This window comes from Sesamum indicum, linkage group LG1, assembly GCF_000512975.1.
Source record: "Sesamum indicum cultivar Zhongzhi No. 13 linkage group LG1, S_indicum_v1.0, whole genome shotgun sequence".
In the NCBI taxonomy this organism is placed as follows: Eukaryota; Viridiplantae; Streptophyta; class Magnoliopsida; order Lamiales; family Pedaliaceae; genus Sesamum; species Sesamum indicum.
The window spans coordinates 12,195,391-12,221,922 of record NC_026145.1 but is presented as its reverse complement, the minus strand read 5'-3'; the positions used below and the strand labels follow the sequence as shown (position 1 = coordinate 12,221,922).

Genomic DNA, 26,532 nt, shown 5'->3' with positions numbered 1-26,532 from the left:
AAAAAATCAAAATTCTAAGATAACATAATAGAAGCAAAATAAGTGAGTCATCTAATTCTAATTTATTCTTTTAATCTAAATAATTAAGTCAATAATATTATTTATATTAGTTAGGTATAGTTTGTCTCTAATTTGAATTTAAGTAATTTATATATTATTTTTGTTTTGATTAATGTAGAATAATATATGAAGCATATCCAATTTGATTTCTCTTCATCTAGACAACCATTAATGCTTCCATTGGTAAATACTAAAGAATTAATTCAATTTTGAAATTTTTATTGAGCTAAAATCAAGATGATCATATTCAAAATTATGAATTTCAATTCAAATAGATAATATTAAATTTTATGTAAATAAAGTCAATTAATTATATTTTTTAAATCTAATTAATTATGGTCAAATACTGTCTAACTATATATATATGATCAGTATTTAATCTCTCTTCTAGTAATTAAGTGGTTAATTTGATGCTAATTATAATCCATATTGTGCTAATATATGATAATATTCTTAGAATTCAAATTAAATAAAATTATCCCTATATTATATATATTAATGGTAATCAGATTCCACCATAATTAAAGTCGTGGTTATATACTGAATCACGATTTCTTGAAATTGACAACTATCCCAAGCTTTTATCCCCCTTTTTGGAAAGTTAGGCAAATAAATCAAAATTTGGTATTTGTTATCAAAATAAAGATTTATAGGAAAATGAAAATTAAGAGAGATCAATTCCCTTTCAAAGGTGGCGACTTAATTTGTAATCTTGCACCAAAGGTAGGGACTATGACTAGGAAACGACGTGACACTTTCATATATTTTTATGGGTGAAAATTCTTCTATCCCATTTTGATAATATATTTAATGGAACATTAGCATGTGATTGATGTGCATTTTATTTTTAAACTGTAATTTATTTTATGAATAAATTATATTAATACTCCATGAGATTATATTTAATTAGACGAACACCTCTTATCTTTTAAAATTATATGTACATCTTTCATATTCTTTGGTGAAAGTTTACACAAATACCCCTGGGCACATTGCACCAACATCCCATCAAAAGGGTACCTATAAGTTTATAAAGAGTATGGGTATTTATGTAATTAGGTTTTAATTTTAGGGGTGTCGATGCAATTTACTTACAATATAATTATAAAAAGGAGGCATGTCAATCACACTTTGGCGCGATACAAACGTGTAACATACCAATAAGTGAAGTAGTGGTTGTAATAGCTTTCACTTTTGTGGCTGGGATAAGTTGTAGCGAAAGTGGTAAGTTAAATAGTTGGGAGTGTTAACAAAAGTTTTCAAGAAAAAAAAAAATGAAGTGTTTGGAGAAAAAGCTGAAAAATACTTATAACTTTACCAATAAACTGTAGAAGTTGGTAGAGGGTTGCCTATAGCTTTTCGCTTGAATTGACTAAATTTAAATAGTTCAAAAATAGAAACTGTAAATATATAAACTCATATGTGCTTATTTTAAATATTGTATTTGCAAACATCCCTTAAAGTGTGAGACGCTTTCGTTGGTCCCACTAACATTGTTGGCACACTTGATGCATGTGCTTAAATTCTCAAAATATATAATTAAAAATATTTATTAATTTTTTATATATAGTATAGATAAATTCATTCATTTTAGGGCATTATTGGGATATAAATATTAAATAATAGTTCCACCACTAATTTTATTAAATGTCAAGCAATGTCATCATCAAAATTCCAAATTTTGCCCAATATGAACCCCACTAGCTTTTTTTCTTGTTTTTTTGCTTTTTAGGAGGATAAGTCCCACTTGCTAAAAGTTGATAAAAACCAAACTCCATTATGCACTTGCTAAAAGACTCTTCTACCCTTGCTATTTTTATTTTTGGTAAAATCATGCAACTTACATAAATCCTAAGAAAATCAAGAACCAATTATTCAAAATTATGTTGTATGGATACGAATACATTACGATGCAGATACTATGATATGATAAATATAATTAAAATTATAAAATACGATATGACTCGGATATATTACTCATAGAATTATATGGGGTCTTTGTAAACATTTAAATTAAATATTTTCACATTATAATTTAAACTATGTTAAATAAAAGCCTTTGGATATAACTTATGCATGTATTTCTCTTAAATTAAAATCACGTAAAAGTTGTAAGTTGATGAGAACGAGCCTAAGCTAATTTCATAAATATGATTGAAAATCCTTACTTTTTTTTTTTTTTTAATATTGTAAATCGGGTCAAGAACAGATCCAACCAGCCGGGTCCAAGGTCCAAGGTCCAAGGAATTCTTGTTCTGTAAGTTCCCGAATTTTGATACCTCGCCCCAAGTCCAATTTCTGGGCAGCCCTACTCTTCTATGTATTTTAAGGTTATTGCACTACTTAAAGTCCCTTCAAAAGTGATAAATTACCAATTTCCCCACAAACTTTTAAATTACAGTTACAACCCCAAAGATGCATGTTGTTTGCCAACAATTGAAGCACTTGGAAGCCACAGGTGGAGAGAAAGAGTAAATTGTGAAGGATAAGAAGGCTATAAAATGCAATTCCAATCATTCTTATTGCATAGCATCAAACAATTTTTATTACAAAATGATTTTTCCTTCCCATATTCTTGACAAGGTGTGTTAGAAATGCATAAACTTTACTTTTCACCAACCAATGAGCTGAGTTGTAGTGTCTGAAACGAAATTCTAATCTGAACGGGTCCGAGTTGCTTTATAATTATAGGGTATTAATGTATAATTTTAAGAAAAGTGACTAATGAGATGACCAGTGGAATAACACTTGCAATGTGGAATATTCTATTGAAAATATGCTCCTTCAAAGGTTGCAGTAAGTACGAGTCCTCATTGTACCTGTTTTATACAATGACACTTGAAAGAGCTAAGGCCGCACGACACCTTGTTATATGGGTGTTAATAGAGGAGGGTTTTACTCTACCCAAACTCATAAATTAACTCTAAGACCCAGACCTAATGAATAATATTAGACTCAAACCTATTTAAAAAATATGGTTTTGGTTTGGGGTGGGTCTCTACCCATCAATACCCATGGGTCTATATACCCAATTTGGACCTAAAAAATATATTCATTTTTCTTCAATATTCAATTAGATTATTATTTATCAATCGATCTAAGTTCAAGTGAACAAATTTTAAAAATGTAAGACATTAAAACATTATCTATCGTGTAATATTTTTATAAGATCAAAACGTAAAACCCTGCCCATTGACAGGCCTACCTTATTAGGGAGAAGTGCGTCACATATTGCTCGAAATAATATCATTGGAAAGAATGAAGCAACTTATCATTTTCTCTTCCTATTCCCACTTCCGCTGGCACCTTTCGATCCCCCGGACATAAACGCGTCAACGGCTGCTAAAATTTGAGCTTCTAATTTGTGGCCCTTGATAGCTGCCCTCACCTTCTTAACAACTTGTTGCTTCATCACCTTACGCTCTGCGGCAGTGAGGTTCTTGCACTTGCTTATTCCCTTAAGAAGCCCAACTACATGTTCACCTGTGCCCCCTGTAACCCTCTCGATAGTTACAAGCTTCTCCACCACTTGCAACGAGAACATTCTTTCTATGCATGTTTTGTTTCCCACCTCGACGATATCCAGGACACAATACATGCTTACTTCTCTCGTCTTAAGTAATTTGCTCTCTATCGAATGAATCAATCTGTCCACAAGACCGGCCTGGAGGAGTTCGTTCAAAACAAGAACTCCACCGTTGCTGAAGAGCATGTTGTGTAGCGCTGTGTAAGCTGAATCTTGCAACTCAGTTACCGTGCACTGCATCATCTTGACAAGCTCGAAAACAATATCAAATTCCAGGAACTTCTTAATGCAGGGTTCCCCGCCTGAGCAAGCCAGCTTCATGAGTAGAAATGCAGATTCAGATTTCACTTCTTTCTGATCTGTTTGTCCGTGTTTGAGGAGTTCTGAGAGTCTTTTGACAAGTGGGCTTCGAAGAATCATGTCTCTGATTTTCAGCTCATCAACCTTCTCGATTATTGGTATTAGATCTTGCATAGCTCCTAATACCAGCTTGCCGTCCTCATGAAACAACTTGTCAATCAGATCTTGGAGACTTTGTGGTTTTGGTGAAGGTAATGAATTCAGATCAGATACTACGAACTTTTCTAGACGAAGTCTAGCTTGCCATGGCAATAAGTTTAGAGTACCTGGTCGAAGAGAGCCATTGGCAGGACCTCCGAGCTCATAAAAAGTTTTCAGTAAGATAATGGCATTGTTTTGAGCAACGTCAGAGCCCGTCTCGAGTAGTTGAATAAGGCTTTTGTCGATCTCAAAAGAATACATCTTCTCAACAGCTTTTGACTTGCCGGCTTTGGTTAAAGACATCAACGTTGAAAAAACACTGTCGTGCCACTCCTCAGCGACGGGAGAGAGCAGATATGCCAGCCGACTCATGGGAAGTCTTTGGAGAATTTCATCAGTGGTGCTTTGAGTTCCAAACTCTGCAAGGTTGGCCAGGAGGGTTAAGATACTGGTCTGAATCAAAGGATCTTCACACGTTTCCATAATAAATGCAAGTTTATCGACTGCTCCCATATTTTCAAGAGACAAGATGTATTCAGAATAATCAGCTTTGGTAAATAAATTTGTGATTGATATTGCAGAAACTGAAACAAGATCCTCTGATCCATCTAATATGATACTTGCAATCTTGGGTCCGAGCATCTTACAGAAACCTACTCGGCTGGCTTCGAATTCAGAAATCAATATGCCGACTTCAAGGGCCTGAGTAATGGCTTCCAAAGTAATCACTGCTTGCTTTTCTTGTAAATGAGTAAGAGAAAGATCGATTTTCTGCTGGGAAACTCTTTTAACTGATTCCTTACCAAAAATGAAAAGCCACGGACTGATAAATGCGTTTCCTTCGGAGCTGGAATCGGTCAGTAACATTCTTACCGAATCATTTGTCTTGCTGTCTAGGTAAAGAGAAACCATATCGTGAATTTGGTACAAGGAATCAGGGTCATCTTTTCTCAGCAACGAGCCTTCAATAAGCTTACAAACTGTGAGAGAGAACAAACTTTCCTGCCCAAGAACTGACCAAACTGCTTCTAGACAAGTTTCTGGAATAGGTTCCACCCATGAAAGGGCAGCTAGAGCAGTGAAGAGTCGTTTCGAGTCGGTAGGCATTGCTTCCAGACTGAACTCCAGAGACCCAAAAATGGTAACTGTATTTTCGGCTTCTTTCTCATTTACATATGAGATTGGACCAGGTGCACATGTAGCATATGTTGATAGGTTCTCAATGGCCTTCTCCCATTTTTCTGGTCTTAGTTCTTTCCTGAGAGCCTTACCCATCACAGCAACCGTCAGAGGATGGTGACCACATCGTTCGAGCAACGTCTCAGCCACTTCCTAATGTCAAGATCAGAAGCAATAGATGATACTAGTTAAGGAAACAACAAAGTTAAAAACTAACAAACCAGACTATGAACACATAGCAGAAATGAAGAGTTAAAATATTTCTTAGGCCTGAAATGCCCAAATATATAGCTGTGACAAGAAGCCTTTGTAAGAATTCTGCTTGGAAGCTGAAATATTTACCATCAAGCTTCATCAGTCTAAAATTCTAAATAGATTGGATTAGTAACATCATTTTTCATCAAGTAATTATGATTTACGAGCACCGAAAGACAGGAGAATTTGTCCAAGTTCGACATATTGATAAATTTTGGACGTAATCACAAGGAACCACATCATTGCTTCCACCAAACATATGAATGACTACAACAAAAGATATTATCCAAAAATTGTTCTTCCACTAAACTCTAACCTTTAATGATTCCTTTAATAACATAAAAACAATGCACATATACTTCAAGCTTCAGAAAAAGGCATAAAAAGCAATATAGGACATACTGGTAGTTCATCCTCTCTAAGGAGGCTATGATAAAGGAGAACAGTCTTGCTTATTTCTCGTATGTCATCTTTCCCCAACTCCACCTTGTCAGCTTCTGTAATCTCATAGACAGATTCATTCCTAGTTGTTACCAAATATCTACAATCATTGTCATATAACTTAGCAAATCGTTCAACGATGTCTTGTTCCCACACATCTTCGAGAAGTATTAAGATGCGCTTTCCATACAATGCTTCTTGAAGCATGCAACTGACGTACCCAAGATCTCTACAACTCTCGTCATTTATTTTCTTCCAGAAACCAATCTGCACCAGAAATTTACAAAGTTTTCTTGCCAATCGCCTCTGGTATTCCTCCTTATCACCATGACAAGCAGTCCTACTGCAATATTGCCCAAACCCAAGTTCAACTGCTCCATCCACAAAGTTTGGAGGGAGATCAGAAGCCACTTGACGAGCTAAACATGACTTCCCAATACCAGACAGCCCAACAATTAGAATTACACGACGAGGGCTACCTCCGTCAAGTAAGTTTCTCACATACGCACACTTACTGGAAATAGGGTAACCCTGGTCCGAGCTGACTTTCAATCTGATTGGGATGTTTCTTGCAGTCGCTTCAATTACATTCTCAACTTGCTCGGTTAATATCTGAGATTCAAGCCACCAATTCAAATCGTGCTTCATTGAGCTCAAAATCTTCCCAAGTGGATCCCCAATTACAGAGTTCCAGATGATCTTAGCAAAGTTCTTGACTTTGCTTCTCGACACAACCCGTCTTGCCTTCATGATGTTTGGATGCAGACGATCAACTAGTGCATTTAAGCTTTGTATCTGATGGTCTAACTGGGGATCATGAAGCTTGTACACATGCTTTTGCTTAATACGACGTGCCAAGCTCTCAAGCTCATAGACAAATTGCTCTAGGCTTCGAATCCTCGTTGGAGCATCATCAAGGTCTCTGGAAGCTTGCTCTAGTGCCCCAATTGCCATTACCATACTTGAAACTATCTGAGTTGCAGATGAAATAACTTGCAGAGCGTCCATAGTCGATCTCAAGAATATGGACTAGCAGCAGAACAAGTATCTTCCCAACTCAAAATCACAACATTTGACACGAGATTTTGATACGGTTTCTATCAAAATCCAAAACCTTTCTATTATAAGCTGCCTACCCACATCTAAAAACTGTTAACCATCTTTGACCTTGTCAAGTTGAAAATGATCTATGATTTTATTAAAATCCCAAGAATTACATCAAGAGCTGCTACTTCTGCATTGAACTAGAGAAGTGAGAGATCTTACAGTGAAGACCAAAGCAAATGCTTGAGTTGATGAGAACTTTATCCCAACTCAAAATCATCAAAAATTGCAATAGTCACAAATGGAAACTTTCAAGAAACAACACAAAACGACTAACAATCACAACCCCAATAAAATCTTGACAATTTCAAGCTCAAAACAATAACCAATTAAGTGAAACCAAGATTCCGCATTAACTGCTGATCTCATCAAGAACCCTTGACATGTGACAGCAGCATCAACCTCCTATACAATGAATACTACAAAAACACAATCACAGTGTATCAAAGTACTTTGACATTCAAGAGGCTCCCTTATTACAACCTCAGCCACTCAAACCCAATTCCAGAAAAAGCCAGAAATCAAGAAACTCAACTCCAGCTAAAATCATCTGACAACCAACAAATCAAAAGCAATATTGCATCATTTGATTGTCCAAGAACCCTCAGCGTTCTTACCTTGGATAGCTTTCAAGCAAGATTTCCTCCCAGAATACACCCACCCTTCACAGACAATGGCTATTCATACACTGACAAACACATACTTCAACATATATCTGTAAAAAGTTTGACTCAGTCTCCACACAGCAAGTGGGCATTGAGCTAAATTCATTCATCATTACTCACAAAATACTCTCTGAAACTCCACCAGATTATTCTATGGACAAAAAGAAGAAGATTGATAGTGTTATTATGTGTAGGATTTTGTCTGCCCATGACCATGTGAGCACGGGTTTGACTTGCAGCCGCTTTGGAAGTTGAAACTCAAGCATCCTAATCTTCATTAGTAAACAGCAATTAATCAAATTACATTATAAATTTACTCGTCGTCGATGCTATATAATTAAGGGAGAGCATGCTTTCTTTGTCTCAATCTTTTTATATCATATTTTATATTTTTTAATATACACTTGATCTCTATAATACTATATCAACATCTTTTTTTATAGATTTAATATTAATTTATTTTGTATATACTTTTATTAAATAATAAAAAACATAAATATTTTTTAAATAATATTAAAGCATTACGCACAAAATAAATACCACAATACTTAAAGTATAATGGATTGAAATGCGGTCAAATTTAATTTGAGTATTTTTTTACATATAGATATTAGATATTTCAAGTTAATAAAATTAAATTTTGATTTATGAAATCAAGTTGCCAAAAATAGATTTTTATTTTTATTTGTATTTGTAAAAAAAAAAACAGTGACTTTGATTCCAATCACCCGTATAAATTAGACAAGAATCAAAAACCATAAATCGATTACAAAAACAATTATCAATTAGCACGACCTTTATATCAATCCATGAAATGAAATGTGTTATTTTCAATAAAATCAATAATTTATTTTTTATCAATGGAGCCAATTCTCGTGAAATAAAGTGCTAAATCTTTTTTAAAAAATAAAAAAAATGAGGGATATCTAAAAATAACTGCTAAAAATAATTTTGGAGTAATAAAAAGTTAATTTGAATATTTATTCAAAATTGAGATATCATCTAAAGTATTCCCGAGAACATGGAATTTTACACATATATAAAATATTATAGTAACATATTTTCAAACTAAATTAAAAATGACCCATTTAACATTTCTCATAATTACATATATCTTTTTATTGTTTGAAAGAATATAAATATCTATCAATCATCTAACAAATACACTCATACAATGGGTTCCGTCAATGATGTATTTGTTAGATGATCATTAATTTTAGGTGGGGTATCTGTAATTTTTTAAATAATGGTGGAATATTTATAATTATGACAAACTTTAAAAAAATCTGTTGTAATTTACCCTATTCTCAATATATAAATATATCAGCAAAATATTAATATTCTCATTCCCCAATTTTTAGAATAATATTTTCAGTTTTTAAAATTAATAATTACCAAAAAAAAAAATAATATAGCCCACAAAAAAAGACCTGACATTCTGTGGCCAACAAACACATCTGCAATGGACAGTGAGAGGGACATTTTGCCACACAGTCTTCAAAGATTTTTTCCCAAATTCTTGCACCGTTATCTGAACTCTTACCACTTTTTTCCCCTAAAATTTTAGAACTGGACAGTGCAATAATCCTGCAGTTGTATTTTTTTTTTTTAATTTGAAGAAGTAATTAGATTATGTATTGCTTCAGAATTTACTGGTCACTTTTGTTTGGAATGTATGGAATAATTACACCGCTTTCTCCTAATATTTGATGTAATCATATGTAAATTCTATGTAGTTTAGAAAATTACATATAGTATTTCTAACGTTTATTACCGTCAGAAGCATAGATCCATCTATTAGCCAAAATTCACGAAATTTGTTGATGGATGGCAAAAAAAATTAAAAGAAAATCTATATTTATCCCAGTGGACTAATTATAGATCAAACAAATCTTTTCTGACTAAATTATCCTTATATATATTCACACGCCAATGCGTGTGAGGACTTACATCTTCATTCTTATAAGGTTAGTTTATTCAGAAAATATTTATTTTTGACCTTTAATAAGTCTGTAAATTAATAAATAGCAACTTTTTTTTTGCTAATGTAAGCGAATTTCATGAATTTTACTAATAAATAGATCTATTTATTGAACTGAAACAAACGTCAAGATATTAAGTATAATTTCTTGAACCACAAGAAGTTTACATGTAATTACACTAAAATTTAGTAGAAAATTGTGTAATTATCCCTATATATATTGATTTGGGAACCACCTATGAAATCTATCAACTTACTAAAATACCTCCACATATTATGAAAATAATCAAATATTCTAAGAATCCGTGCATGTTTTGTTCGGGACATATAAACTCCAACATGACCTTAGACATCATCGGTTTTAGGATTTGCCGGATAATTTCTAAAACAACGGATTTCAATTGGTCATACAATCCGACTATTATTGTAAATATACAACTTCTAGATAGTGGGTATATTCTTGAGCTGCATTTATTACTCTTCGAATTATCTTACTAATTTAAATATTAAAATGATGTAATAAAGGTCTACATTGTTTATCTGACCGAGATATTTAAAGTTCATAAGATTTAACTCAAGAGATGGTGGATGACTTGAATACTCTTCTGTGGACGAAAACTCTTAATCGTCAAAGTTAGCTCAAACACTACACCCACATACACACACTATAACATGTATGAACTATGAAAGCTTGAATACAGTGTTTCTATCACACTCTATATATGGTATACATAGAGAGGCAAAAGTTGCAGATTGCTGTAGATTTAAACATGTTCAACTGTGCAACGTGTGGATCAACAGAAACCTCAGGAAAAAGTAAAAATTGTACAATAATTCACTGAAAAAATCACCATGCACTATGTGAAAGAACAGAAAAATCAGGAAAAATTCATTGCAGACGATAATTTACTGAAGAAAATACTGTTGAACCGTATATACTTTTCAGTATACTACATTCAAACCCAACTATTAAATTTTTAGAAAATTCAGAAATAAAAAATTTAATAAAAGAAAGTGTGGAATTAAATTAAAAGAACAAGAAATTTTCAGTAAACTTTATCCAAATCCACCTTTTCGCTTGATTGACGTTGTGTTTGAAACGGGGACTAAGTGGTGTGTGAGATACAGATTCCAACAGCCGACGGCACACCTTTGACGTGAATGGCGAGTGGTGGCGGAGTCCAACGGAGTTTGTGGCGAGTTCATCCTAACACCATCGTGGTGGGAGGACGCGGGTGATGGCGGCACTGGGACTATGCTGTCGGTGGAGTTCATCTAACAATGCCGTGGTGGGAGTTCGACGTAGGTGATGGTAGCACTGGGGCTGTGCTGTCGGTTTCGATCGATGGAGGAATAGGTGGGGAGAGAAGGCTTCAAGTCGTCAATGAGACAGGAGAGCTGCAATTTTACAGATTTTTATTTTTAAAAAATTAGTTTCAACAGGTGAATTTTACATATTTATATAATTGGGCTTTGGGCCTATAAATTGTTTTAAAAAAACAATAGCTTCAATAGGCCAATTTGTGTTTTTACACAATCAAGGTGTAAAAACCAAAATCAAACATTGATATTATTTTGGTCCATCTGAAGAATGGGCCAAAATGAAAATTCAACACAGTGTAAAATTTTAAGGGGAAAAAAAATAACTTTAATTCTATAGAAAATATAAGCTACATGAGGCAATAACAATAAGCAGAAAAAAATCAAACCTAATTAATAATATATGCACTTTCCTAATAACTCCATTAATATCCATTTCTTTCTCATTTCTACCACTTCCTTTTTGTTAGGTTATTTATGAATTTGATTTTCAAATCCCAAAAAAATAAAACAAATGTTGTACCTAAGATGCTGCCCCTTTCGCTTGTTTTTTGTGTGGAAAATGTGTACTTTCTCACCGTCAAGGAGCCTTTCGCAAATATTTAAAATAAACACTTATCATTCAATTTATTATTAAAAAAAAATCTAAAAATCTGTTTTTATTTTATAATGCTTTTGTCAAAAAAAAAGTTTGATTTATCCGAACGCTCAAACTTTAATTTTCTTTCACTTTTAATTTTTATTTTAAAAGATTTTTTACATTATAATTTTTCGTACAATTTATTACCAAGTAAAAAGTATTGCACCCACCCATCAAATTTAACTTACAAGAGAGGGGGAGGGGGAGAGGGGCGCACATTTTTGTCATAGGATGTTGTACCATTGGCTTATCCTCCTTTTTCACTGATTCTCCTTAAGATTGCAAAGATATTTTACTAACCTCTTCATGCATTCACGCACCATGTTGGAAGAGCTAAGGCCGACTGGTTTGTTTTCTAGCTCATGCTTCACAATAATTGATTTGAATCATTTCCATTTGTTCCTTATTCGTTTTGACAAGTGTGAAAGATGGGAATAGGACATGCAGGGTGAAGCTTCTTTGCCACTATAGATTGATTCTATCTGTGATTTTTCTTGGCGGTAGAGCCCTGGAATCTTGGAGCCCTTTTTCTCCACTCACTTTCTTGAACCCCACACCACTCGGCCCTGAAGTCCCCTTGGCGTTTTCTTGAATTCTTGGTGTATTTTTGAGGGGAAAATACTTCTGGGCTTTGGAATTTAAGGGGGTTTGAGGGCAAATGAGACTGATGCTTTTGCTGGATTTGGACATTGGCTGCTGAGGGAGGGCTCATTTTCTTGGCAATTCTTGGAAAAAGATTACAGTTTTTCAGGGTAAGTTTTTGGTTAAAGGCGTTCTTGGATGCTGGGGAAGCTGAGTACTCTATATGCGGAGGAGCTTAAAGTGATTTTACACGTCAGATTTGCAAGTATTGAGGTTGAAGTGATTTTACGATTTTTGAGGTAATTGCCCTTTGCTAGAGTTCTATGAGTACAAAATCGGCTGGTTTTATGAAGTTGGAGAAATGGCAGTGCCTCTATTCTTGTTGCAAACTCTGATGACCTGCTAATGCAGTAACATGTACTCTGTCAAAATTAGTGTTTCTGTTAGTTCTACGAGTTTTGATACAAGAATGTCGTTGTGTTTCCAATCCTTCAACTATCTACCTAGTACTATAAACTGTTGTCTGAGCAAAGACACAAACCAGAGTAATAAAGTCAAGAAAAGCCATGCTATGGTGAAAGTTCCAGCATCCATCATCCCACAAGCTGAGGAAAGCAACAGTCCAGCTGACAGCAACACAACTTGCCTCACGAATAAACCTTTGACAGATAGAAACTTTAGTTGTCCAGATCAAGCCAATAGTGTAGGGATAATTGGAGGTTTATCGGTTGATTCCAGCCTTAATTTCGCCAAAAAGTTAAGGATGGAGGAACAAAAAAATGCGCTTCCCTTTATCCTTTGTTCGGATCCAATACTAAACAAGGAGCTTTCATCCCTTGAGAGAGGCTATTTCCCCTTACTTTCTGGTAGAACTGAACGGGTGCATATCGACCAAAGGTCAATCATTGAGAATTTAAGGCGTAAGAGAGTGTTTCTTGAGAAGTCGGGAGTTTGTTGTGTTGTGATGCCGTGCCATATATTACATTCGTGGCATGATGAGGTTGAAGACGGTTGTTCTGTTCCGTTACTTCATATGGGTGAATGCATAGCTAAGGCGCTCAAGGAAGAGAAGTTCAGGCCAATAGAAGCTGGAAGCCCTATACGTATTGGTATTCTTGCAACTAATGCAACTTTGGCAGCTAGAGTGTATCAGGAGAAACTTGAAAACGAGGTATTTTTTCCGGTATCTCCTGGTTAATTCAGGTTCTTGAACTATGAGTCCAACTATTCTCTTTTCTGTAGTTTATGTTTCTGTTGTGTGTCTGAGAATAGGAGACCTTTGGGATCTTCTCTGTGATTTATAATCTGCCAGCCACTGTATTGTCAACAGCTTTGAGTTTTTGATGATTCATGTAATAAGTATGTTGGAGCGTGGAGTCTAATCCAACAAAACACTTAAACTCAGCCATCACGACCTAAATTTAGCACACGCTTTCTTACGAGGGGTATAATTGTAATTATATAATATTTTATAGGTGTCTTAGCATCGGGTGTTTGTAATAGTTTTAGAAAAGCCATTTTCAACTTTTGATTTCAAAATAACTATTTTGGTGTTACACTTTCCTAACAATGCAGGGTTTTGAGGTTGTACTGCCAGATAAAGCAACGATGGAACACACAGTGATCCCTGCCCTCGACGCATTAAGCAGAAAAGACTTTGAAGGAGCACAGAACCTGTTCAGAATTGCTCTCCAAGTTCTGCTGGTGAGAGCTGTGAACAGAATCATCCTTGCATCTGATGAACTATGGCAACTTCTGCCACACGATGACCCCTTGTGGATGAAATGCATAGACCCGATGGATGCTTTGGCCCAGTCAACAGTCAAGCATGCTCAAGCAGCAGGGAGAAGTAAAGGATAAAGACAACCTATGAGGTTGAGGTTCTTGTTCGATATGCATTTCATCAGTTATTGTCTCTTTCTGTAGTTGTGTTTGGGAACTAGTTTTTGTCCTCAAGAAATAAGTATATAGCAAGTCGAGTTCTATTATTTGAAGGTAGAAAGAGAATCTGCAGTTCTGAGTGGTGAATGATTTAATGTTAATATGCAAGAGATCGTTGGTAGAGTCAAAGTCCTGTTGCTTTGTTTTTAAAGTGACTGATGATGCTCAAGTCTATAAGAATCTATGAGATTCCAAATCAAGATACATACAGCAATTGGATAAATTCCTCAGTATCTGGAATAAATAAACCAAACATTGCTTTCAAAGGTAAAACATATGAATATTCATAGAGCCAATCAATTTGTTCAATATTTCTTAAGATTTTCCAATTTTCCTTTCTCACCAGACACAGAGAGAGAAAGAGAGAGAAATTGAAGAATACAGTAAGCTACAAAAACATAACAGAAGACAGGAACCTAGAATCTTGATAACTTACATGGGACAATCTACTTAAGCTTCATTATTCCAGGAAAGGAAGGCAGGATTGCGATAAGAGCGTCACCGTATCCAACAGGATCTGCAAACATTAAGATTTACAAAGTGGTCATGAGATGTTTCAGTGCATATAAATGAAAATTTCGTCAACCAAAATGTAAAGGAAGAAGAACGATGAGTTTACCGCCATCTTCTCTAAGTATCTTAACCACCTCTCCAGAAACGTCGGACTGGCAAAAAGGCAAAGAGAAGGAATGAATAAGAAGATCAAAGAGAAAAACAAATGTAGTAATATAGCATGATTTGAATTTAAATGTTGAAGTGAATGTGAAAACTGAAAAGCAGATTTTAACTCGATCACAGCAGTGGTAATTAAGGCTGGGATTAACCTCAATGGGGCTTTCACCACCTAGCTGTTCAATGTAACAGAGCACCTGGCCCTCCTTTACTATGTCTTTCTGTCAAGCATCAAAGGTGACTGGTCACTAGAGCAAATTGCAGACCATTATATGATAACAAGCAAACTTTGAAATGGTCAGTACTTGTTGAACTACCTCGAAGTAGAACACTAAAGAGAAAATGTCAATTTCTTTCCTTCGGTAATTAAAAATAATCACCTTGTTGTTAAAAGATGAACAGTAAGTTACTAGAATAATTTACTGTGGGGAAAGTCATTGAAGCTAACCAAACTTCGATAAATGTTCTTTTACTTTTGGATGCGGATAGAAGTTAGAAGAAAAAGAGAGTTCACATCTTACGGATTCAAGAATCAAGTTGAAATGCACTGAGAGATGCATTAGGCTGTCAGGTATGACAAGAGACCGAATGAACGAGAACATTTTTTCACAAACCCCAGGTACAGAAAGAGTTGAAAGCAATGAACCAACATAAAACATGATACCTCTTTGCAAGATGGAGGAGCCCGCTTCCCCTTAATGGTACGAGATCTCCTAAAATATCCAACCTGCACCAGGTACATACTGGTGAATGTAAATATCCATAAAATGCCACAGTTTGTAAAAAATGAAGCATTCTATTCTCACCCTTGGAGATTGCAGTATCTTCAAACCTTGATCGGCTGCTTTGTCGAGCAGTGGCTGAAGTCCACCTGAGGAAGGTACTCGTTTGCTGAGGGCTAAAGATGGCGAAGAGGCTGAGTCATCGGAATGAGGAGTCTCAGCAACCGAATGAGCGGTAACTGGAGCAAGATATGGAGCTTCTGGAGGTACACTTTGCTCAGCCAAGTTTCTTGTCACATGTAACCGGAATCCACTGAGCTAACCATGAGAAAAGGAAAACAAATTGAAGGTTAGTGGGGAAGGCATTGAAGAAGACAGAACTTTTCAAACTTAACAAAAGCATTTGGCATAAATAGAGCAGTCAGGCGAAGTTGAAACTATGTTCTCCAGCAACAGAGGATAACAGTCTTCTTCTGTTTTGTCATTTTTCCTCTTTATGTATGCAGTGGAACCATGGAGGACAAATGTGTCAAGTATGTAAATGAAATAGAAAAATTGCTCACTTTTAGTTCAAACTCCGCAATGGATGTAGTGTCACAAAGCACCGTCAGAAGAGATTCTACCTGTAAGATAAAAGTTTGTGTAAGATAGCTCCTTTATTTACAGAACTGTAGGCAGCATGAAATTATCATAAATCTGCCATCTTAGCTTAGGTTTCAGCTCAGCAACAAGATAGGTAAACAAGACCTAAGAGAAAGTTAAGCTTTTATAACAACCTCAAGGTGGTTTGGAAATTGAAAAGGTATGAACTCACAAATTAAAGTGAAAAAGACTATTGATTATCGGAATATGTCAAAAATCAACAGGAACAGATTATGCTAGGTTCCCCTTGCAAACTCTTATGGCAGTTTTAGTTATCCTACGTTTTCTTTCACTGCTCTAGACCTTTTAAGCAAGCAACACAAAGAAAGAAACAAACCAAGAACCAGCATATCAGCACATGCAGGTGTAGAGAATCATTGGCCCTGAAAATAACAGCAACTCACCTCAAATGAATTTGGGATAAGTGTGCTTAGCGCATCTGAGGACACAGTCTCTTCTGAATTGTCCTCCAAATTGGTACTGGCTTTTGCTTATTGAAATAAAAAAGAGGATAAGAAAAAGAAATAGTAAAGGTTGTAATAGCAATAATTCCATCTGCAAATTCCATACAAGACCTCCACTGATAAAATAAAGAACGAAAAGACATCGGTTTTTAATCACTGAATTTGCTATCTTCTTTATCCTTTTCTTCCACTTATTTTTCTTCTGCATACATGCATATGAAAGCTTCTTCCAGTTTTCTTTCTGAATGCCGTTGTCGGTCACTATTATAAAGCAATTCATATGCATCATGAACTCTGCATCTCAAATCAATGCCCAGAAACAAACAAACTGATCTATGATTCTCTCAAGATTATCCTTTTAACACCTTAAAGATACTATACGACCTTTATATAAAAAGATCATCTCTGCAAAGCATCAAGAATACAAAAAACAGTAGTTTTTGAACAAAACATAATTATCAGAGGTAAAAGGAGGACAGTTACTTCAACAAGTTAGCAAATAAAACGCAATGCAAACAGCCATTGCCATATCCCGAAACAAAAGTACACAAGAAATGAACTTACGATCAGCTTCAGAATTCGAACTTAGGCACTCAATTCTTGTATTCTTTGATCTAATTGACAACAGCAAACCATCAAACTGAACAATCTTTTGAGTCCTCAAACCATGCAAAGCCTGCAAAGTGCTGAATTTGGGTCTAACAGAACCCAAATCCAAGTTCGCAACTTTAAGGCCTGAAGTCCCAAAACCACCTGAAACAGAGATCGTCACCAGAAAAAAACATCATCAAACACACTTCAATTCGGCCCAAATGCAAAATCAATTGGAGACGAAATTCTTGCGGAACCAAGGCATAAAAACCCAAGAAATAGAGAAACGAATATACCCATTGCAGAAATACGTAGGGCATACGATTAATATACGCCATCGGAGCCAAAAAAAAAAAAAAAAAGAAATCAACAGGTACGTGCGATCTAAACGCTGCATAAATTCATAACTGTTTAAAGCCAAGTTATTGAGTCTGCATATTTGAGTAGAGAGAGAGAGAGAACTTACAGGCAGCCATGTGAAAGTGAAGAAAAGGAGAATCCTTGTGGTGGTGGTGGTGGTGGAACAGAAGTGACTGAAATATTGATTCTGAAAGCTTTGTACAGTGCCGATGCTAACGAAGAAAGGCAGACAGAAATAGTCACTGAACTCTCTTTTTCTTATCGTTTTTAACCCTTTCCCCTGTGATGATTGGCCACTTCAAATTTCACTCCAAATACAAATTTTCAATTATTTTATTATTTTTTAATATTGTTTTAAAGTTTTAATTTCATTTTTTATAAAAACTAAAATTTATAACTTAATTTATCTCATTTTGTGACAATAATTATAATTTATTTATCGGTATTAATTATTTTAATATATTAATTGAATAAAAATATTATTAATATAATTCATTTATCGTTATTGATAAAAGATTTATCAAATGAAAAGAAGGCATTTTTGTAAATAAAATTAAAATTAAGATGGAAAGAGAAATACTCTCTCCGGTATAATTAAGAGATAGCAAACAATGATAGGAAGGTGATCTTACCAAATCACCCTCAGCATGTAGTTTAAAGTTATGTAAAAAGAGTTTAAAGATGTATAAAGTAGTAATTTCGCATAGCTTACTATAAATAGAGGCGCCGACATATATATTAATATCATGAAAATGAAAAAAATAAGTATTATTTGATTGCTAGTTAAAGATATAGTTGTTGTGTTCTATTGTATAAATATTCAAACACATTTTTTATGTTTTCTCAATGATCTTTAATTTAAAAAAATATATTCGAATATAAAGAAAAATATTGTGAAAAAAATTTAAATAATTTTATATTAGATGAATTTAAAATTAACTACAACAATTGTGAAATAGTTTGAAAAACAGATGCGAAGGATTGCAATTTAATGTAAAAATTTATCAAAATATCAATGAGTAGGGCGGGTTGGGGTGGACTGGAGAATCGCCTGCCAACCCTGCCATAGACCCGTGACCTACCCAACCCCGATCTTTTTTCTACCCCGCCCCTTTCGCTACAAAATCCAGTCGAGTTGTCTTGATTTTTTTTATAATAATCAGATGAGTTGTCTTGGGACGGGTTTGGGATGAACCCGAAACCCACCCTGACTCTAGATGGATTTTATTTAGTAGGACTTACTATTTGAATTTTTTATTTGAACCATCTCCGTTCGGGATGAAGGTGAGGACTCGGAAAATCAAGACTCGTTGCCATCTGTGCCACTGAGGCATTGAAATTATTCGTTTAAAAGGTTTTGTAATATTTATTTTAATAGTACTTTTAAAATTATCGTCTTTAAATATATATATTGATATGAAATTATTGAGATACTTATTTAGTGTTTGGTTTATAGAGTTATAATATAAAAATAATTTCCTAAATAGATATATAATTATAGAATGCAATATTATGCTATTTTATGATTTATAATAATGAATTGTTTACTAGTTTTATTGGAAAAATGTTGAATATAAAGCAATGATTATTAGGGTGATATGTTAAGAATTGTTACCCACAATAAATTATACAAATGGGGATGGGATACATTAAAGAAATGGGGGGGGGAATTCACCATAAATCAAAAGAGAATTTTTCAAAGGAAATCTGCGGCCAGGAATCGCGGGTGCAGCGTGTCAAAACTGCGACCCACCACACCGATCAATTACTCGGCGCAGTCCTCAAGAACCCAAGTTAGTTTTGCCCATTCTCCTCAAACCCCAAACCTCGCCTCTCTGCCTACATTGGGTTCGGGAGGTAAAATCACAGCCATTTCAGAGAGATTTTTCGACGGGAAAAAGGGTCTTGATAGTTATACCAAGATACTTAGATATTGATCGATATACGTATAGAGAGAGAAAGTAAAAGGGATGTCTCTAACGAGTGTGAAGATGTCAGAGGAAGTGTGGTTGACGTGTCTGACCCATGCATTGTCCACTGAGACGGAGGAGATCATGGGCCTTCTTCTTGGTGATATTCAGGTCCATGGATTTTTCTGTTTTTGCTCTTTGCGTTTGCTGTTTCTGTGGGTTTTAGCTTTGTGGGGTTTGCGTCTTTGTTCTACTCCAATTTGGGTTTTGTGTGGAAAATTTATACATTTTTGGGCTTTTATGGCGTTTAATGTCCGATGGGTTCACGAGTTCTTGCTTTTTAGTCTTCTTCATTGATACACTGGTTCTGATTGCAACCGCTGTCTTGGAAATTTTAGGTGGATGCTTTTTCTATGACCTGATTTCTCCATTACTTTTATGAGTTTTGCCTTTTTAAATTTAGTGGCTTCGTTCTATTCCAAATGGGTTTTGCAGAGACAGCTTGTATTTTCTTGGTTTTACTAATTTGTTTCGGAAATTTTGAAGGCCTTGCAGAGTTTTGTTATCTATTCTGGTCAAATTTGAATGCTCTTGGATTCTTACAGGAAATTTTATATTAAGTGGACAACATTTATGTTTTGATGAATTTTGATGCCTTTGTAACATGGGGTTCCAAATTGTTTTGGGTTCCTATACCTATGCAGGTTGCTTGGAATTTAAGAGAATTATGAGTAGCTTTACAAATTCTTGAGAGCGACATATGCTGATTCTTATGTTAATTCTTATGGTTTATAGTAGCTGCAACAATATGTTGGTTTTGGATTCTGCAAAGTTCATCAACAGCAGATTCCGAAATTACGAAGTGTAATTCAATAGTTTTTTGCTTCCAGATTAAAATTTTAGTTTCTTATTCTTGTACAGCATTTTGATGGAAAGCTAATCCTTATGCAAAATTCACCTCATTAGGTAGAGTGGCATGAGAGCCCAACTGAGCTTTTTGACATTGTTATAACTATGATAAATTATGGGTCAAACGCCTGATTGCACGGGCACTGGTTGGTGATGGCTGTGATTTTTATAACTTCCATAGTTAAGGTCCAGTTAGTTTATTCATTACACTGAGCCGGATGTCTGCAGCCACTTATTCTTTGATTCCGGACTTGTATTCTGCTTAGATTTTCTATGATTTGGTCTCTGGTGGTTCTTATGCACTGTATAAATTACGTTACATATGTTTTTTTGTTCAGCATTCAAAGAATGGTACTGTAACTGCATTGATTTGGGGAGCACTTCCACAGCCACGTTCAGATCGACAGAAGGATAGGGTAGAGACAAACCCGGAGCAGCTGACTGCTGCATCAGTTCATGCTGAGATATCCTTTTTGCGATGCTTAATCTCATGGAAATTATGGATTTTGTTCAAACAAAAGCAAATGTGAAAGAAGGAAATTCTTGAAAGTAATTGCTGAGTGTCTACTCAACTAAGAGCTGCACATAATATTTGCAAATTTGATCTTTTATGTGTTGTATAAATTGAATTAATTGCAAGTTTTATTTATGAATTACGTCGACATTATTTTTGGCTGTCGGATGTCTTAAATTTTTTAATGTGCTAGAAAAATTAAAACTATTGATTGAGTTTTTATTCTTACTTAATGCTGATTAAATCTCTATGCTGGAAATATTAATAAAAAGAAGCATAAACTATTTGATAAACAATAACCTTAATCTGCTGCAATTTGTTGTCCAATTGCATTCGCAGGTCACTTTTGTATAACTAGGCCTGGACTCAAAACTTATATAATGAAACTTGCAGTTAATGTACCTGATGCATTTCCCGCTGTTGATTATGGATGTCTTTTGTCCAATTAACTATATAACACAGAATGACAATGGCAACAGGAACCACAACTAGAGTGATTGGCTGGTATCACTCACATCCTCATATTACGGTCCTCCCTTCTCATGTTGGTGAGTTTTTGATATCGTAATGCTTCAGGGACAATGGGTTGGACTTCATTTAGAAGTTTCTTCGCCAAATACCTTATGTTATATTGTACCATCCAAAAAAGTTAAGCAGCATCTGTTATGATCCTATGAAAACCTGTTGTAGCCCATTTCTTAATCAATTCCTAATTCCCTATTTGCAATAGAAATCTTAATCCCTTTGGACTAGGATTAGAACCTTTGTCATCTGCATTCCCTTCTGATTCACTATTGAAGACCTTTAACCCATAGATCATGAATTTCCTATTCTCCAGTAAACAAAGATTATCACTTTTTGTGCTACACCAGGAAGAAAGCTTGATGAAATTCCCTTAAGTTCAGGCTACCTAACATTAAACTTTGGCAAAAGTTGATTCATGACCAGCATATAGAAGACTGTAATATCCGACATGGTTTAATTCTGTTGATGGTTGCTTTAGTCCAGTTGAAAAGGGTTTATATTTTTTATGATTCTTTTTTTTTGTCTCCCTTAGTTGGTGTGAAGTATTCTGCTGAGAAGTGCTTCTCCAAATTAAAAAGCTGTTAAAACGTCCCCAGTTAGCATAATGGTTGGTTCTAATAATTTGGAAAAAATTAGATCTGTTAAGGTTTTATCTTGTTCCAGGGTATTAGGTCTATGTAACCCTTATTTGTTATGACAACAAGATGCTCCTCTGGTCGGGTTTCTGCAGATGTGCGGACTCAGGCAATGTACCAGCTATTGGATTCTGGATTCATTGGGTTGATATTTTCCTGTTTCAGCGAAGATGCTCAAAAGGTTAGTCTTCGTAAGATTGAGCCTGAGAAATAAACTTCATCGCCTTTTCTTTTGGAAGTTAATTTAAATCATTACAGGTTGGAAGGATTCAAGTTATTGCCTTTCAATCTTTGGATGGCAAGCATAATCACACAATGAAACCTGTTTCTCTTGTCCCTGTACAAAAAAGTTCTGTTATAGACATAGAATCATCTATAAGTTCCTCAGACAATACTATGCCCGTGTTTGGTTCTTCCAGAGGAGAAAGTATGGAACAAGACACTGGAGATTCAGCGGCAACTTCTATAGCTTCCAAGGTACGCCTGGATTGACATGGCTTCTTGATTTCTTTGCTCACTTCTGTAGTTTCTATAAATGCATCTGTTGAGTCATTTCCCATGCAGTTCTGATGTTCACCAAGTCTTTGATGACTTTAGTCAGCAATAAGCCATGCTTAGTGGTCCTGAGAGGTGAAATCTATTGAACTGTTGGGATTATGGTTCTTGATAAACTAACATTAATTGAATATGCTCAGTTCATTAACTGCACAACTGGTCCTCATAGAATGACAATACATTGGATTGTCTGGATTGACTTTTGATGTATATTTACTCCCATTTATTGACTAGGGCGCGGGCAAATCGCCACGATTGGGAGGTTTTTTTGCTAATGCTGATGCCAAAACAGGAAATAATTACAATGCCAACAGTTTGAACAATGTAATTCATGATTTGGATCCCATGGATATGTCAGAAGGTATGCAAGAAGCGATGCATCTGTCAAATTTGGAGATGAGGTAACATGAGTATGTACTCTTATCACTTCATTAATGTATATTGTGGTTTGCAAATTGAATCTGAAAAGATAATATCATTGCATAGAAATACAACGGTGAAGAACAGTGAGTTATGTAATTGCTTTCATGATCGCTGGACCGAGTTCTAAATTTATGGCATCTTCTTGCTGTTACATTCCATTCAAAAGTTTCATTTGCTTACTGCAGAACCTTATATGCTTTCCCATTATCTTATTTCCTTGTACTGTCTCAATAGGGGGCCATTATATTAGCATAATTGTAATTGACATATAATGTATTTTTCTGAATGAATCTTTAAAGGGTATTTGTTTTGTGGCAGTGGGGCAGAATTTGTTAGAAAGGAAATTCCGCTGCATGTTCTGCCTACGTCGTCCCTTCTTAATCTTGATTCTCCTTTGTCATCCTTTACAAATCTTCAACGCGTACTGTATGAAGAGGAGAGGACTGCGTATAACCAAGCAATGGCTCAAAATACCAGGTTTTCCTGACGGGCACACTGCATTTTCCTTTTTACAGTCCACATTTCATATTTTTCTTTATTAACCACCCTCTTTTGGTGCATCTTTAGCAATGGCAAAGTTCACCCTCTTTCTTTCATTCATCACACATCGACGTACAAGGCTTCCATGTGCAAAATGATTGAATATTGGTAAGAAGCAACAAAAGTATTTCGTTTAGCGACTTTGGCTTGGTGTTTTGTTGACATTTGCTATGTTCATCCAATGCAAGCTTGAGCCCTGCTATGAACGCTCTTCAAGATCGCTTGAGAGAAAATGAAATTCAGGTAATGATCATCGGCATTGAACTTTTATTATCTGTTCCCTTGCATGATCTCTGAAACACACAACCAAATTTTACTCTACTTTCTTCATTCTTATTTTCTCTTTCATGCACAGTATTTTCCTCCCTTTCGACTTTTGTCCTTAAGCATGATATGATAATTAACTAGACATTCTCAACTTGGAAACACCTGAAACTTTCTGATCATTTCATTCGCTCAACTTCCATATACCTGGATGTTACACCCTCGTGTTCGCCTTTCTTGTAACAGCTAAAATTGCTTGCGGAAGAAGCCAACCTTCTGGAGTCGGAGCTTTTAAGAGGAAGCCCTTCAAACTCCTCTCCACAGTCTCCATCTCAATCGCTCCGAAGCGGTGGCCACCGAGACTTGTACCCTACCGACTTCAGCCATCTGAAAAACGCCAGCGGTAGCCGAATCAGAAGAGGAGCATAGTCTTGCACTCAATAAGATCAAATGGAAGCTTAGTCTATGTATCAGCTCGACTCTCTGTTCTGTTGTTCCCTCAGCTGTTGAATCTTGCTGATGTTCATGATGCCCCGTCTGTTTCGATCTTGGTCTGTATGCTCGACGAATCCTTTTGTCTTCCCCCTGAGAGAAGTTGTATATGGTGATCAAGATTTATACTTGCATTCCTGATCAGGTTTGGGTATATAAAGAGTGGTGTCTGAATAGAGACATACTGGTGGATCATGGGATATGCACTGTTCATTGTTCCCAAATCCTATATTCAAATCAGATTTTTTCTTTCTTACTCCCTTGAATTAGCATAATTATATTTTGCCCCCTCTAAAACTGCATAATTACACTGTTAAAACGGACTACTACTCCTGAAATATGATAAAAAATGGGCTATCTTCAAGGGGTCAAAGTGGAAACAAGAGTGGGATATATATTTTCCTTAAAACTATATTATGTAACCTATTAAGGGACATATATATATATATATGTATGTATACGTGTGTGTGTGACTTTTGTTGTCCAGCCTTGACTTTGCATATGTGATGGTGGGCCCATCTTTTCATTTTCCAATTCCCTCTAATGAAAATGAAAAAGTACCCGAGTTGTGCTGAGTCTCCTCCAGCATTGTATGTGTTGACTATATAGTTGAAAATATTTAAATAATTGAAATAAAATATATGAAGGTTTTGATTTTACTATAGTGTACTGTAGGTGAATTGGTAACCCCCCCCCACCCCCACAATATCTACCCAACTATGAGCGTCAATTAACACGTGGGCGGTGAAATTCCGATGGTTTCTTCAATATATTCATTTTTTATAAATTTGACATAATTATAAATTTTTTTATTATTTAAAAAATTATAAATACTCTTTTAATTTAAATATTTGGATAATAACGTACTCAATCTATTAAGTTTTTATTCAATTTCGTGAGGTGAACAGTCCAAGATACCCTTTTAGATTGTAAATTATAATTTTATATACCTTTTAGAATTTTACAAAATATTTTTATAAACTAATATACTCAATGGTTTATTTACTTCACCTATCATCATTTTTTTAACATATTGTTTAAATATTTTCTTTAAAAAATATCAGTAAGAGTAAAGTAGTAATTTTACCTCACCGTCTAAGAATTATATAATTATTTTTTATTCGAAGAAGATTTTATAATTTTTTAAACAACGAGAATGTATTCATAATTATATTAATATAAAAAATTATAGTTGTAATTTACCCTTAATTAACATTATATTTTGTTTTTTTTATCTATGTTTATGGTCAAAGTAAATGGTATATAAAATGAGGCGGTGTTTCCTATTGTGTATAAAGGTGGATTTATGGGCTTATCTTGGTTAGTGGTTGATTTACATAGTTTATGGCTGCCCGCTTAGACAATTCATCTTATTTATGGTTAACAAGGTAATATTACCTCCAAATCTTTATGCTTATTATATTCTAGTAAACAAATTTAACTCTAATCCATAAGATTATCAATATATAAGTAAACATCATATTGTTGCTATACATATAAAGTTGTTCAAAGTTAATCTTGGACCCCCTTAATCCCATTCTTCTTAGTAATCAAGGCCTCAATGTATAGATAAATGATACATATCTTGAAATGGGAGTATATTTCTATTATCCACCTATTTATGTATTATTTATCAAGTGTGACATTTCAAAATGCATAGTGGGTTGGACTGAATTAATTTAATCTAAGACTGGATTGAACCATTAAAAAAATGTGTACGTTCGGACTATGCCCACTTGAAACAGGGGCGGTCCTAAGAATCAATACTTAGGACCAGTCCAGCCCAGTCGTTTAGGACCACTTGGTCCTAAACTATTTTTTTTTAAATTCATTATATATATATATATTTTAAGTATTATTTTTTTATATATAAATTTTTGTGCGATTTAATTTATTATTTATTTATTTCAAAAAAATATTATAAATTTAAGTAATTATATATAAGAAAACCTCAATATTATAAAAATAATTAAACAAACACATCCGGACTTGATGCGGGCCAAATTTGGGTTTGGTTCGAGTCTCAACCGTGCTAATCCATGGGCTGGGTCTTGGATTTAAAAATTGATTCAATTGGGCCCACCTAGAGATTTAGGACTGCCCCAAGATCGGTTATAAA

General features: G+C 34.9%; 4 protein-coding genes across 5 annotated transcripts; 2 read left to right on the top strand and 2 right to left on the bottom strand.

The window, feature by feature from the left end:
* LOC105164324 lies at positions 3,208–8,006 on the bottom strand. The gene is made up of 2 exons (XM_011082946.2): positions 5,924–8,006; positions 3,208–5,419 (listed from the first exon to the last, which is right to left on the bottom strand). The coding sequence occupies exons 1-2, from the start codon at positions 6,968–6,970 to the stop codon at positions 3,332–3,334; spliced, it is 3,135 nt and encodes a 1,044-aa protein (XP_011081248.1). The 5' UTR covers positions 6,971–8,006; the 3' UTR covers positions 3,208–3,331.
* LOC105164313 lies at positions 11,922–14,324 on the top strand. Its single transcript, XM_011082938.2, has 2 exons — positions 11,922–13,425; positions 13,830–14,324. Exons 1-2 carry the CDS (start codon positions 12,670–12,672, stop codon positions 14,112–14,114), a joined length of 1,041 nt encoding a protein of 346 aa, XP_011081240.1. The 5' UTR covers positions 11,922–12,669; the 3' UTR covers positions 14,115–14,324.
* On the bottom strand, positions 14,451–17,912 carry LOC105164303 (biotin carboxyl carrier protein of acetyl-CoA carboxylase-like). Of its 2 annotated transcripts, none has more exons than XM_011082928.2 (9): positions 17,753–17,912; positions 17,260–17,448; positions 16,636–16,721; positions 16,153–16,212; positions 15,674–15,907; positions 15,532–15,594; positions 15,020–15,088; positions 14,815–14,860; positions 14,451–14,712 (listed from the first exon to the last, which is right to left on the bottom strand). In XM_011082928.2, the coding sequence occupies exons 1-9, from the start codon at positions 17,760–17,762 to the stop codon at positions 14,642–14,644; spliced, it is 828 nt and encodes a 275-aa protein (XP_011081230.1). In that variant the 5' UTR covers positions 17,763–17,912; the 3' UTR covers positions 14,451–14,641. The 2 variants fall into 2 exon arrangements, with proteins under 2 accessions (XP_011081230.1, XP_020553469.1); XM_020697810.1 differs by having other exon boundaries at positions 16,636–16,715.
* Positions 19,360–24,669, top strand: LOC105164294 (lys-63-specific deubiquitinase BRCC36). Its single transcript, XM_011082919.2, has 10 exons — positions 19,360–19,727; positions 20,804–20,929; positions 21,440–21,527; positions 22,235–22,320; positions 22,398–22,616; positions 22,929–23,095; positions 23,436–23,594; positions 23,685–23,765; positions 23,846–23,900; positions 24,168–24,669. The coding sequence occupies exons 1-10, from the start codon at positions 19,617–19,619 to the stop codon at positions 24,348–24,350; spliced, it is 1,275 nt and encodes a 424-aa protein (XP_011081221.1). The 5' UTR covers positions 19,360–19,616; the 3' UTR covers positions 24,351–24,669.